Genomic DNA, 14,708 nt, shown 5'->3' with positions numbered 1-14,708 from the left:
TAATCTCTCTGCACCTACCTTATCAAGCCCCTTCAGAATCTTAGGTTTCAATGAGATCACCTCTCGTTCTTCTAAACTCCAGAGAATGTAGGCTCAATTTCCTCAGCCTCTCATCATAGGACAGCCCCCTCATCCCACGGGCCAAATTAGTGAATCTTCACTGTCCAAACTCCAATGCAAGCATCTCACACGGCTTCTCTACTCCCGCTGAGTCCATCACTAAAACAATCCCTTGCATCCCTCACCATCCACATTCTCCCATCCCCTTCCAGCCCCACTGCTTTCTCAACGCCCCGGGGGGTGCGGGGGGCCTCTCTTCCAGGTCACTTTCAAACTCTTAACTGTCTAGTTTCCGACACTGCATTTGCTATGATAATGCAGCCATTCGTTGGCTGAATTCATCCGTCACCTCATTTCCTCAATACCCTGATTTGTAGGGTAGTGAGGCAGAGGCCAAGAAGCAGTATGTTCCCCAAACAAACTCGGTCATTTTCAAAGTCCAAGCTGCCCTAGATGGTGCCCAGTAAAACCTGGCATCCTACTTGAAAATCCTGGGATGGCCCCATTTTTACTCCCTTGCACCCAAGATGGCTGGGGGATGACCTAATAGAGGTATTTTTATGAAAGGTTTGATAGAGTGGACTACTTCTGGTGAGGAGCAAAACTAGACACCATCAATATATGATATTCAGCAAAAAGTCCAATAGGGAACTCTGAAGAAACTTCTTTATGTAAGAGCATTGAGAATGTGGAATTCACTACCGCAGGGATTGGTTGAAATGAATGTTATAGATGCATTTAAGGGAAAGCTAGACAAACATTTGAGGGAGAAGGGAATAGATGGTTATGATGGTAGATTTAGATGGGGAAAGATGGGAGAAGGCATGACTGGAACATAAACACTGGCATGGACTGGTTGGGCCAAATGGCCTATTTCTGTGCCTTCTATTTTGTAGATTTTGGTACACATGAATATGACTAGGCCATTTAGCCCATTATCCATTCAATGAGATTGTGGCTGATCTGTGATCCAACTCCTTGGGCTGGATTTTATGCTCCCCTGGTGGCTGCGTTGAAGGTAGGGGGGAGGGAGCAAGTAAAATCCAGCAGGGGGCCTTCCTGCTGCCTACCTACCTGCCTCTGACCTGTCTGAAATTTTCAAGGGGGAGGCGTTGGAGAGGACTTTCCATCTAAGAGGATCTTTGCTTAAAGTCTCATCTGAAAGGTGGTACTTTTGATAATGCAGCACTCCCTCGATGCTGCATTATTTGAAATGTCAGCCTAGATTTTGTGCTCCAGCCTCTGGAGTGAAATTTATGACGTTTTGATTCAGAGGCAAGCCTGAGACACAGCTGACCCATAGGAATGTGCATTTCCAGATTCAAGTTGTGCAACTTTATTGTTGAGTAAAGTTTGACTTTTTTGTGTGCGTGTGTAATATAAAAAGGTAGTTTAGAAATAGCCTTGCATTTTGCTATTGTTGTTTCCAGATACTTCACAGCTCAAGAGTGAAATATCTCCAAAACTCTTCAAATAAGACCATGGGCAGCAAGCGCCATAATCCAGTGGAGAGCATTTGCCGAAAAATCCAAACCATTCAGAGAAGGGATTGTGTGTCCAACCCTGTGATGCAGATTCCTAAATTTCGCTCCAGAAATTTTGAGAGCCCTCAGATCAGCCTCAAGAAGAATATGGAAGTGATTCTGAGGAATAGAACAGTAGAAAATCATATGGTGAAGCGGGAAGTAAATATTGCGGTTGCTAATTGCACCTCATCACCTGAAACCTCATCAGGTCAGCCAAGAAATTCAGGAAGAAAACCTCCCGCTGTCAGTTCGACTTACACAGTCATCAGCTCGGTCGGAGAAAAGGCCTCCAAGCCACAGAATTGCTGCAGAGCTCTGAGCTGCTCCACACCAGTTAATGAGAGTGGAAGAAATCTTGCCATCTTGAGTCAGCCCCACTCGGCCATTATTAACATTGAGCATCGTATACTGACCAGCGATGACTGCAGTGCTGCGTGTAGTCCAGTTAACTCCACCAACTTTAACTTCTTCACCTGCTTGCATAGAACACAATCGCCTGTAGCAAAGAGATTATCCTTGGATGAAACTAGTGGTAAGTTAATAAAGAGGAAGTTATATCATGTATCACTTTAAGTTAATGTTTTCACTCCTAGAGACTGGAATTTTATCTCCTGCAGGGTGATTTAGATTCTAGAGACTAGAATTTAAAAACGTTCAAATTATTATTTAAGAAGCCAGTTTACTTTCACAACCTCAATATGTCCCAAGTGCTTTACAGAATTCAATTTCATAACTTACCATGGTGGGATTTGAACTCTCAACTGATTGCCTAATATCGTATCCATTGCAATGCTATATCTCCAATCCAATGATTGCCCAGAACTGTACCCATTAGAACACTGTGTCTCTGATCCGATGATTGCCCAGTACTGTACTTATTAGAATACTGTGTCTCTGATCTGATGATTGCCCAGTGCTGTACTTATTAGAATAATGGGTCACTGATTCAATGATTGCCCTGTACTATATCCATTAGAATACAGTGTCACTGATTCAATGATTGCCCTGTACTGTATCCATTAGAATACAGTGTCACTGATTCAATGGTTGCCCAGTACTGTTTCCATTAGAATACGGTGTCACTGATTCAATGATTGCCCTGTACTGTATCCATTAGAATACAGTGTCGTTGACCCACTGAATATGTTGGAATATTTTATACTTTCATAATTTTTGAAAATCTCAATACATGGTCCTCTACCAGTTAAACAGAACTGTATGTTTAATTTTGCAGAAATTGACACTTACTCCATTACTGCATAAAGTATTACAGTTTGATATTCAGATCAGTTTGTAGATATGCTTATATTGATATGACCATTTAAGTAGAGAACTAAATTACATTTACCTGAATGTAACTGAGGCCTTTATTCTGTTGCTTAACTGAGCATGTACTTGCACTGAACTAACCACACGTCACATGTTTTAGTGTGTTTCTAAATAAACTAATGGAGGAAATGTCAGCTTTTAGCAAAATTTAGAAAAGAACACTCATAAATTAAGCAGGATGCGGTAAACTAGAAAGGTAAACACAAGTTTCAAGTGAGATAGTGACACTTGACTAAAGCTGTGTGTTCTGTTCAACCTTTCACTGCTTTTTTAAAGTAAACGAGCCTGTGGTGCTAAACAGAATGGAAAATGTGGAACATACCAGTCTGATCTGCGAGGAAGATTTACTGGACACTATTTTCTATGCCTGTGATATAAGGCACAGAGGTAAAGCACTTCTAACTTTACCATTAACATTTATTACTCAAAATTAGGACATGTAGGTTTGGGGGTAATATGATAGCATGGATTAAGGAATGGTGAATGGGCAGAAAACAAAGAATAGGAATAAATAGGAGATTTTTGGGTTGGTTGGCTGTAACTAGAGAGCGCTGCAAGGATCAGGACTTGGGCCTCAGCTATTTACAATCTATATTAATGACTACGATGAAGGGACAGAGTGTAACATGTCCAAGTTTGCTGATGATACAAAGTTAGGTGGGAAAGAAGTAGTGAGGCTACAAGGAGACTTGAGACCTAGAAACAGGTTAGGCGAATGGGCAAGAACATGCTGATGGAATACAATGTGATGAAGTTATTCACTTTGGTTGAAAAAAAAACAATATTTTTTTGAATAGAGAGAGACTGGGAAATGTTTGTATTCAGAGGGACCTGGATATCTTTGTAAATGAATGCAGTAAGTTAACATGCAGGTACAGCAAGCAATCAGGAAGGCAAATGGAATGTTAGCTTTTGTTATGAAAGGATTGGGGTTAAAGAAGACTTACTATAATTATACAGGGCATTGGTGTGGCTGCACCTGGAGCACAGTGTGCAGTTTTGGTCTCCTTACTTAAGAAAAGATATCGTTCTCCTAAGCAGAATGCGATGAAATGTTCTCTGGACTGATTTCTGGGTGTGGGGATTATCCTTTGAGGAGAGATTAGGTAGACTAGGCCTATATTCCTTGTTCTTTAGAAGAATGAGAGGTGATCTAATTGAAACATAAAATTCTTAAGGGGCTTGACAGACACTGAAAAAATGCCTCCCCTGGCTGGGGAATCCAGATCACAGGGTCACTGCCTTAGAATAAGCAGTTGGCTAATTTAGAATGGCATGATAAATTCCTTCATGTTGTGAATCTTTGGAATTCTCTACCCCAGGGAGTTATAGATGCTCAGTTGTCGAGTAAATTCGAGAACAAGATTGATGGATTTTTGGGTTCCAAGGGATTTGAGATATAATGGGATAATGTGGGAAGGTGGAGTTGAGGTAGATCAGCAATGATCTTGTTGAAAGATGCTGAAGATTTGAAGGGCCTAATGCTTACTCCAGCTCCTACTTATTTTAAATTAATTCAGGTAATAAATCTAAGATGCAATATATCATTAAAGGTTCAATAGGCTGGGTCTTTCCTCTTGTAAAGAAAGGTTGAAGGGTGGTCTAATAGAGATCTTTAAAGTTACTAAAGGCTTTAATAGAGTAGGAAATGTGTTTTCACTTGTAGGAAAGAGGAACATTTAAGACTATCAATATAAGATAGTCACCAAGGAATTAAATACTGTTCGGAAGAAACCAGAGACTAGTGAGAATGTGCAAATTGCTATCACAGTGTGAAGGGAATAATATAGATGCATTTAAGGGTTAGATAGGCACATGAAGGAGCAGGGAACAGAGGGTTAGACTGAGATTTAGATGAGTAAGATTGGGAGGAGGCTTGAGCGGAGCATAAGTGCTGGCATGGGCTGAATGGTCTGTGTCTGTATGCTCCGTGTAATTTGAGGTCTGATGTGAGGTCAGTGTAAGGTGCTTGGGAGGAACAGGTTTCCTTGGGCCTATGGCTCCCAAAGTTCTCTACCACTGGAACAAAAACAGAATTACCTAGAAAAACTCAGCAAGTCTGGCAGCATCGGCGGAGAAGAACAAAGTTGACGTTGCGAGTCCTCATGACCATTCCACAGAACTAAGTAAAAGTAGGAGAGGGGTGAAATATAAGCTGGTTTAAGGTGAGGTTGTGGGGGGGGGAGACAAGTGGGGGGGTGGTGTGGTTGTAAAGACAAGCAAGCAGTGATAGGAGCAGATAATCAAAAGATGTCACAGACAAAAGAACACAGTGTTGAAGGTGGTGGTATTATCTAAAAGAATGTGCTAATTGTGAATGGATGGCAGGACACACAAGGTACAGCTCTAGTGGGGGTGGGGTGAAATAAGACTAAAAGGGCATAAAAGGTATAGATTTAAAAATAATGGAAATAGGTGGGAAAAGAAAAATCCATATAAATTATTGGAAAAACAAAAGGGAGGGGGAAGAAATGGAAAGGGGGTGGGGATGGAGGAGGGAGTTCAAGATCTAAAGTTGTTGAATTCAATATTCAGTCCAGAAGGCTGTAAAGTGCCTAGTCGGAAGATGAGGTGCTGTTCCTCCAGTTTGCTTTGAGCTTCGTTGGAACAATGCAGCCAAGGACAGACATGTGGGCAAGAGAGCAGGGTGGAGTGGTAAAATGGCAAGCGACAGGGAGGTCTGGATCATTCTTGCGGACAGACCGCAGGTGTTCTGCAAAGCAGTCGCCCAGTCTGCGTTTGGTCTCTCCAATGTAGAGGAGACCGCATTGGGAGCAACGAATACAGTAGACTAAGTTGGGGGAAATGCAAGTGAAACGCTGCTTCACTTGAAAGGAGTGTTTGGGCCCTTGGACGGTGAGGAGAGAGGAAGTGAAGGGGCAGGTGTTGCATCTCTTGTGTGGGCACGGGGAGGTGCTGTAGGTGAGGGTTGGGGAGTAGGGGGTGATGGAGGAGTGGGCCAGGGTGTCCCGGAGGGAACAATCCCTACGGAATGCTGCCAGGAGGAGTGAAGGAAAGGTGTGTTTGGTGGTGGCATCATGCTGGAGATGGCGGAAGATGATCCTTTGAATGCGGAGGCTGGTGGGGTGATAAGTGAGGACAAGGGGGACCCTATCATGTTTCTGGGAGGGAGGAGAAGGCGTGAGGGCTGATGCGTGGGAGATGGGCCGGACACGGTTGAGGGCCCTCTCAAGGACCATGGGTGGAAAACCTCGGTTAAGGAAGGAGGACATGTCAGAGGAACTGTTTTTGAAGGTAGCATCATCAGAATAGATGCGACGGAGGCGAAGGAACTGAGAGAATGGGATGGAGTCCTTACAGGAAACGGGGTGTGAGGAGCTGTAGTTGAGGTAGCTGTGGAAGTCGGTAGGCTTGTAATGGATATTGGTGGACAGTCTATCACCAGAGATTGAGACAGAGAGGTCAAGGAAGGGAAGGGAAGTGTCAGAGATGGTCCATGTGAAAATGATGGAGGGGTGGAGATTGGAAGCAAAATTAACACATTTCTCTAGGTCCCGTTGAGAGCATGAAACACCGAAGTAATCATCGATGTACTGGAGAAAGAGTTGTTGGAGGGGGCCAGAGTAGGACTGGAACAAGGAATGTTCCACATACCCGATAAAGAGACAGGCATAGCTTTTCTCTACCACTGGGGTTTCCTCACCTCATGTCTTGGTCTACTGTAGACTTATTGATAATGATTGATTGTTATGTTCCTATTAGACAGTTGTCTAGAATGACAAGTGTCGTAGTCTAAACACTCTTATTGTTTCCCTAGTAATAGTTTTTGAAAACAAGTGATTTCTCAGTTCATGTGTTCTGTCAGGAGAGGGCAATGTGCTCCAAGTTAGGAAACAATGTGACCATTGTTAGAATATTAAACAGCAATCACAATGGGAGGTGACTAAGGAGACTACACTGTGACAGGAGCATTGGCTGGGGTGGGAAGTGAAGAAGGAGTTGGGTTCAATTGTTCTGCTTAGGCAGAGAGGCTGAGAGGAGATTTGATAGTGGTGGATTGAAAAGCTTAGATAAAGTGAATAGAAAAACTGCTTCCAATGGCTGAAAAGTCCATAAGCAGAGGGCATAGATTTAAAGTGATTGGTAAACTGAAACAAGTGACATGATTTTTTTTAATGTAATGAGTGCATAGGATTCGGAATGCACTCTGAGATAGCGGGAGCAGATAGCTTTCAAAAGGGAATGGGATAAAAACTTGAAGGGGAAAGGGTGTAAAAGGTTATCATCAGGAACACCTGATACTGATGTAACTATAATGCAATGTCCCATGACTAAGATGGCAATTTGGTGGGAAGCAGAGGTACAACCTCGTGCAGAGTACTGAGATGTACATATAAACAAGAATGGTTTTTACACTAACAGTCTATGGTAATATTCTTAGGGTAGCAGGCAAACCCTAAAGAGACCCCATCTAGATCCTCAACTCAATATAAAACAAAGAGCAGGGAAGTGGGACTAACTAGATTGCTCTTCATAAGAGCCGGTGCAAACTTGATGGGCCAGATGGTGGCCTTCTGTGCTGTACTGTTTTATGATGATAATTCCCAAGAGAGGAGCGGAGTTGATGACTTTCCTGTTGCCTCCTGCATAGTCCATCCCACTGGGAAAGCAGGAGCATCTTGGCTATTGGCTTCTTCTCTGCTCCTCATGACTGGTGGTTCCATGTCTGTTAGTTTGATCCTGTGAAATCTCAGCAAAAGATTTATCCCCATTGCTTTCTGCAGGGAAGGTGGCTGTTTCTATGATTGTGGACTATCTGCGACACACCACCAGTCGTAGTTCAGAGGACAGTGGCCTTGAGGATTTGTGCAACATGTTGGATCCAGATAACAAGGACATCTCGATTGATTTGGGCACCTATCGTGCTGTGATGAAAGAGTGGATCGAAGATTGTAGGAGGAAAAGGTAAGGAATAGAGGGATCTACACATACAGTTTATATGACTGCACTCAGGTCAATCACTAGGGCTCAGCAAAGACTATCTGTCACCTGGGATGCTGTACATCATAAGAACATAAGAAATAGGAACAGGAGTGGACCATTCGGCCCTTCAAGCCTGCTCTACCATTCAATAAGATCATGGCTGATATCGTGTGTTTCGATTTCCACATTCCCATCAACCCCCAATAACCTTTGATTCCCTTGCCTAACAAGAATCTATCCCTCTCTGCCTTAAAAATATTCAATGACCCCACCTCCACCGCCTTCTGAGGCAGAGAGTCCCAAAGTTGTACAACCCTCAGAAAAAAATTCTCCTCATCTCTCTCCTATAAGGGCAACCCCTAATTTTAAAAACGTCCCCTAGTTCTGGACTCACCCACAAGAGGAAACATCCTTTCCACGTCCACCTTGTCAAGGCCATCACCATACTTCAATCAAATCGCCCCTCACTCTTCTAAACTCCAGTGGAAACAAGCCCAGTCTGTCCAATCTTTCCTCATAAGAAAACCCACTCATTCCAGGTATCAATCTAGTAAACCTCCTTTGAACTGTCTCCAACGCATTTATATCCTTCCTTGAATAAGGAGACCAAAAATACACACAGTGCGGTCTCACCAATGCCCTGTATAACTGAAGCACAACATCCTTACTTTTATGTTTGATTCCTTTCGTAATAAAGGATAGCAGTCCATTTATCTTAATTACTTGCTGGCTTGTCCAACCCACTGTGTGGCCTGCAAAGCCCCTTCTTTTGACCCCCGGAGCGGTTGTTGAAAGTGCTGGGAAGACGGCTCAGTGGGTTTGAAGATTTCTTCAGAGTTCTGCTTCTCCAATCGCAGTCAGTTTTTCTCCTGCATTTGCTGCTAATAGGCTCACTATTGATCCTACCAGCATCAGATTTGAGAGGGAACCAGGCTGTGATTGGAGGTGCAGCAAACACTGGCAACTTGGAGTATTTGACGATAGGGACATTCTGGAGGGTACATTCACCATGCTGTTCCATGGCTGCCAGTGCTCTGGCCCAACACTTTTGCCTGGTTCCCCTAAAATTCCCCAGGCTCTCGGCCCTCCCCTCGGCGGGCACCAATGTTCAGGCACCACTAAGCCTGAGGCATTGCTCCAGCTCACATCGTAACCCATCCCCAAGCTGATTGAGTGTGAGGGCTGGCGGTGAGCGTGAGGGAGGGGGTGGGGCGGGGTCTGGCGAGAGGGAGGGAGGGGGGCTGGCGGCGGGCGCGAGGGAGGGGGATGGGAGCTGGCGGCGGGCGCGAGGGAGGGGGATGGGAGCTGGCGGCGGGCACGAGGGAGGGGGATGGGAGCTGGCGGCAGTCGCGAGGGAGGGGGATGGGAGCTGGCGGCGGGAGGGAGGGGGGGCGGAGCTGGCGGCGGGAGGGAGGGGGGCGGAGCTGGCGGCGGGAGGGAGGGGGGCGGAGCTGGCGGCGGGCGGGAGGGGGTGGGGCTGGCGGTGGGCACGAGGGAGGGGGTGGGGCTGGCGGCAGGCACGAGGGAGGGGGTGGGGCTGGCGGCGGGTGGGGGGGGCGGAGCTGGCGGCGGGTGGGGGGGAGGAGCTGGCGGCGGGCACGAGGGAGGGGGTGGGGCTGGCGGCGGGCACGAGGGAGGGGGTGGGGCTGGCGGCGGGAGGGGGGTGGAGCTGGCGGCAGGCGGGAGGGGGGGCGGAGCTGGCGGCAGGCGGGGGGGGCGGAGCTGGCGGCGGGTGGGGGGGGAGGAGCTGGCGGCAGGGGGGAGGGGGGTGGGGCTGGCGGCGGGCACGAGGGAGGGGGTGGGGCTGGCGGCGGGAGGGGGGTGGAGCTGGCGGCAGGCGGGAGGGGGGGCGGAGCTGGCGGCAGGCGGGAGGGGGGGGCGGAGCTGGCGGCGGGTGGGGGGGGAGGAGCTGGCGGCGGGGGGGGAGGGGGGTGGGGCTGGCGGCGGGCACGAGGGAGGGGGGTGGAGCTGGCGGCGGGCGGGGGGGGCGGAGCTGGCGGCAGGCGGGAGGGGGGAGGAGCTGGCGGCGGGAGGGAGGGGGTGGGGCTGGCGGCGGGTGAAAAGGGCTGGTGAGGGCAAGAGAGAGAACGAGGGCAGGAGAGGGAAGGCGGCAGAGAAGGGGAGAGCGGGCGAGGGAGAGGGCAGATGAGTGGGTGAATGAGGGGGTAAAGGAGTGTCTGTGTGTCTGGCTCACTCCCAGTCTCAGCGTTCTCATTCATCCTCACCCCCCCCACACACCCATAGTGGGTGGGATTGAGTGAGCACCCTGAGGCTGGGAGTGAGCTGGACACACTTGCTCACCCTTTCACACTCGAATAGTCATCTTTATTACTCCATTTTAATTTTTTTTTTGCTCAGCAAGTTGTTTCTGGTCATACATCACCTTTTCTTTACAAAAGAAAATCATGTTTAACAATTGTCAAACCTTATCTTTCTGAAATTTGTTCATCACCAACATCACCCAGCAACCACCCCGCACCCCCTCCCCACCCCACCGATTGTGAGAAAAATTGAAAGGTAGTGCCCCACGAGAAAAGCTTGGTTGAGCTGCTGTGAGCTCAATGAATTGAGGTGGCATCAGAGCAAAGCAACTTGGAAGCTGCCAAGCATTTGAAGAAAGAGAATTGGTTTCTTCAAGAAAAGCCTTGACTGACTTTTACCTTCCTGTGTCAGATATATTGCTTTTCACGCTTCATTATATGCCAGCTTTTAATATTTAAATTGAAAAGACCATTTACCAATTGGTGAATTTGCCTGCTTGGACATTACATTCTCCTTCCATATAGGGTTGGTGCTTATTAACATTGCACACTTGTTCTTGTTAATCTTGTTCACCAGCTCCAGTCCAAACAGACCAAAGTGACTCATGTCTGTGTGTGTCTATTTATCTCTCTGCCTGTCTCTGCTGGTGTGTGTGTGTCTCTGTGTGAAAGGCAGATGGCAGGATGTGATTTCAGTTCTGTGGTTTCTAAATGTTGGCCATTTTCATTATGTAGGTTGCTTCAGGAAGAAAAACTAAAGGTCAAGTTATCTCCCTCCTGCCTCACGTATTTCTTCATAGCTGGTTGCATGGCCTGGTAGCAGGTTGATATACACAATTCTGTTAAAACGTTATGTGGTGTGGGAGGACTTCAGGATGTGGGGAGATGTGAGAGAAAAATAGGTTCATTTAAAATGAGATTCCTATAATCACTTTGTTGTCATGCTTCATTTCTTGCACGTTTGATTGGTTAAATGTGGTCATGTTGTCAACCACGAAGAACAGAATAGCAATGAAGAAAATTCTAGTGAGAACTAATCACTTAAGCTTATTTGTAAGCATTCGGTAAAACCAAAAAGGTTTGGCATTAATGTGTTCACTGACAAAGCAAATCAATCAGGACAAATACGCAGCTTCACCCTAATCAGTTCGAGGTGTTTATATCACGAGGTATGCTCATGAATCCAGAGTAACTGGCTGTCGTGAGTTTTCTCTGACTACTAGGGCACAGCCATGCACCACTGGGGCAGGGCACCCTAAAGTTAGTGCGACTGGAAGCTTGTAAATTAATCTGATAACCTGGTTCAGTTCAAAGTTTGTCCTATGGGATGTGGAATGTACATGAAGAATGCTTTATAAGTATTACTGCTACAATAATTCAAGTGCTGGAAATTGATCTGATTTACAAGGGATTATTGCTTTGACTGACATTTTTTTCCACATTGTATGTATATAGTGTCCATGAGAAGACACCAGAAGCTGTAAATGTTAATGAAGATGTTGTCCAACTTTGTGATGGTCTTGTATCAGGTAACATCTTTCATTTTAGATCAGTATTTACAATTTTTTGTTTTTTTGTGTATATTCACCAGGGTCAACTTTGAGATGTTTTGTTTTACAGCTGTTGCCTTACGCCAACATAAGCTCATACAAACTTTTGCCACTTTTATTAGGAATGAGATTTTCCGACACAACCGATGGAACAATGGGAAGCTTGGAGGCACTTGGTGGGGAAATTTCAAAAGGGGACCTGTAAGCAACATGTTTAAGTTGATTTCACTGTGGGTAATGTGTAGTTTCAATATGATTAACCAATAGAAATATTACACTTGCACACAATGAGCATTTCCTGTAAACATTGCAATTGTGTCGTGTCACATTGTACCCGTCATGCTTTGGCACAACCTGTGCCTTGCCAAGAGAAGCATCAGGGAAGACATTTTCATGATAAATAAATGCTCCTCTTTTCTCTGTCTTTGAATTCCCCACTGCAATGTCCAATTTTTAACATAATTCTATAACTCTCTGATTGTGGTCAAGGCCGATAGCACTGAACAGGAGGTAGAGAAATCAATCCAGGGAATTCCAGGGGGAGGGGGGGGGTGTTGAAGGGGGCGGGGGGGTGGGGGGGGAGGGGGGGGGTGTTGAAGGGGGCGGGGGGGGTGGGGGGGGAGGGGGGGGTGTTGAAGTGGGCGGGGGGGGGGGGGGGGTGGGGGGGGTGGGGGGGGATGATGAGGTTTGTGTGGAGTGCAAACACCAGCTTAGACCAAAGCAAAATACTGCAGATGCTAGAAACCTGAAGTAAAAAAACAGAAAATGCTGTAAATATTCAGGTCTGGCAGTACCTGTGGAGAAAGGAACAGAGTTAATAGGCTGGACTTTACACACACGCCCTGCCACCGCACCACCCGCATCTCCCCCCCCCCCAACCCTGTCAGCCAGGGGTGGTAGATGGTCATATAAAATATGGGTGGCTAGCCCATCACTTAACCACCCACCTTCGAGCTTACCCCTATAATGCTCTAGGCGGGCGGGAACTGAAAATGGCAGCCCACCCACCATATGTAAATAAATAATTAGAAGTCAATGAGGCTTATTAGCAAGCCTATTAACTCAGATAAAACATTGCCCACGCCATAATACAGTTGGCATGGGCAGGGGTGAGCATGTACGTTTTTTGTTGTCTAGGTGAAAGTTAGCAGGAAGGAGGGGGGCAGCCCCATCGGGGAGTGCCAGGGGCACCCCTCGTCCCCTGTCACCAACCCCCCCCCCCACCCCCCCACCCTCCCACTTCCTTCCTCACCGCCTGTCGTCCAGACCCCACCACGCTACCCCGCTCCCTCACGCCCCCTGCCCCCGTGTAACCCCCCTCTCCCCTTGCTGGGTTCTTGGATCTTCCCCCCACCCTAAAAGTCCAGGGTTTGCCTTTCTGCAGCAGCCATCGCTCTCCTTCCTGCAGTTCCAGCAGCGTCCACCGCTGAGCTCTGGTGCTGCCGGGACTGCAGAAGATGCCGGCCAATCCAAAAAGCACACGAAAGTCAACATGGACTCAACACTACTTAGTAGGCAACTAACACACAACTGAAGGACCCTATGGCATGTTTACACAATCCACCACACTCTCAGCAGAATGTGGTCTCGATTTTTAAGGCCCAAGTCTCTCCTGGTTTTAAAAGGATCGCTTTCCCTGCCCCGCCGTGGTGAATTTTCCAGTGTCTTTTGCAACACAATTCCTTCACTTGAGCATAATCGAATGGATTTCCAGTAGCAAGTTACCCTCTGGTTATTCCATGCTCTTTATCTCTTCATGAGCCTTGTTTCTTCAAACTGGGAATCCATCCTCACAGCACTCAGAAGCGACCGTGAAGCCGTCAGATTGTTTTTAAAAAGTCAAATGGTTCTATTATTGTTGTTTGGTGAAGGAAGCCTATTGACTTCCCTCAGTTAAGCCTATATGTGACTCCTGTCCCATGCAAATGTAGTTAGCTCTTAATCACCTCCGGAAGTGGCCTTGCAAGCCACTCGACTGTCAAAACGGTTGAGGAAGGTGTTTCACCACCATCTTTCCAGGATATCTAAGATTGGGCAATTAATGCAGGCCTTGCCTGCGATCCCCATGTTTGAGGTTCAGATACAGTAGTCATAGAGTCATAATGGCACAGAAAAAGGCCATTCAGCCCATTCAGTCTATGCCAGTGCACTGTCGAGCAATCCAGTCAGTACCATTCACCTGCTATATCACTGTAACTTTGCAATTTTATTTTTCTCATGTGCTTCTCCAATTTCTTTCTGAAATCGCTAATTATTTCCAGTTCCACCCTTCTCCTGGGCAGTGTGTTCCAGGTCATTACCATTCACTGCTTACAAAGTTCTTCCTCACATTGCCCTGCATCTCTCACCCAAAACCTGAACTCTGCTTTTCCCCCTAGTCATTGTATGATCAGCTAAGGGGAACAGCTTTGCTTTCTCTATTTATACAAGGTCATGACAGATTTAAATACCCTGATGAATGAATGGCAGCAATTGCCTCATGGTATAAAATCAAACTTTCCAATGCAGGGAGACATCCGATTTAATCTCTTGTATTGCTGATCTCCAATACAACCACCAAAAACTTCAGGAGCAGAATCAGAAGCTAAGATTGGCAGTGGACGCCACCGAAGAAAGTAACAATCGATTAATGGAAGAGAATGAGGAGTTGCTCAGTCAGGTGAAAAGGTAAGGAGAGAGCCATTTTAAAAAAAAGAAAATCTGTGATTTAAGAGTGTTTCCATTTTAAAACTACATTTAGAATTATTTTTTGTTACATGTATTGTTAATACATTCTAGCATTTCCAAGGTATCTTCCTCAAAGGCTGCTCAATAATTCACCACTATGCTGGCTATTCCAACACACTCCTGGCTGGCCTCCAATCTCCCTTTGACAAACCTGAGATCATCTAATACTCTCTTTCCCATATCCCAATTCAAACCAAATCCTGTTCATCCATAAAGCCTGTGCTCACTGACCCCATCAAGCGATGCCTTAGTTTTAAAATTCTCGCCCTTGCTCATCCATGGCCTCATCCGTTTCTATCTCTAACTTCTTC

The 14,708-nt window shown here is 46.4% G+C and overlaps 1 protein-coding gene across 1 annotated transcript in view; it reads left to right on the top strand.

The window, feature by feature from the left end:
- Positions 1-1,541: 1,541 nt before the first annotated feature.
- The window catches only part of LOC121286105 (lymphoid-restricted membrane protein), a 158,583-nt gene continuing 145,416 nt past the window's right edge, over positions 1,542-14,708 (top strand). The window contains exons 1-6 of the mRNA XM_041203097.1: positions 1,542-2,137; positions 3,217-3,302; positions 7,661-7,841; positions 11,576-11,649; positions 11,793-11,871; positions 14,179-14,337. Coding sequence (XP_041059031.1) covers positions 1,542-2,137; positions 3,217-3,302; positions 7,661-7,841; positions 11,576-11,649; positions 11,793-11,871; positions 14,179-14,337 — 1,175 coding nt within the window. The remainder of the gene's footprint in view (positions 2,138-3,216; positions 3,303-7,660; positions 7,842-11,575; positions 11,650-11,792; positions 11,872-14,178; positions 14,338-14,708) is intronic.

This window comes from Carcharodon carcharias, chromosome 13, assembly GCF_017639515.1.
Source record: "Carcharodon carcharias isolate sCarCar2 chromosome 13, sCarCar2.pri, whole genome shotgun sequence".
Taxonomy (NCBI): Eukaryota; Metazoa; Chordata; class Chondrichthyes; order Lamniformes; family Lamnidae; genus Carcharodon; species Carcharodon carcharias.
The sequence above is the reverse complement of the archived record's forward strand: the minus strand, read 5'-3'. Positions and strand labels throughout refer to the sequence as shown.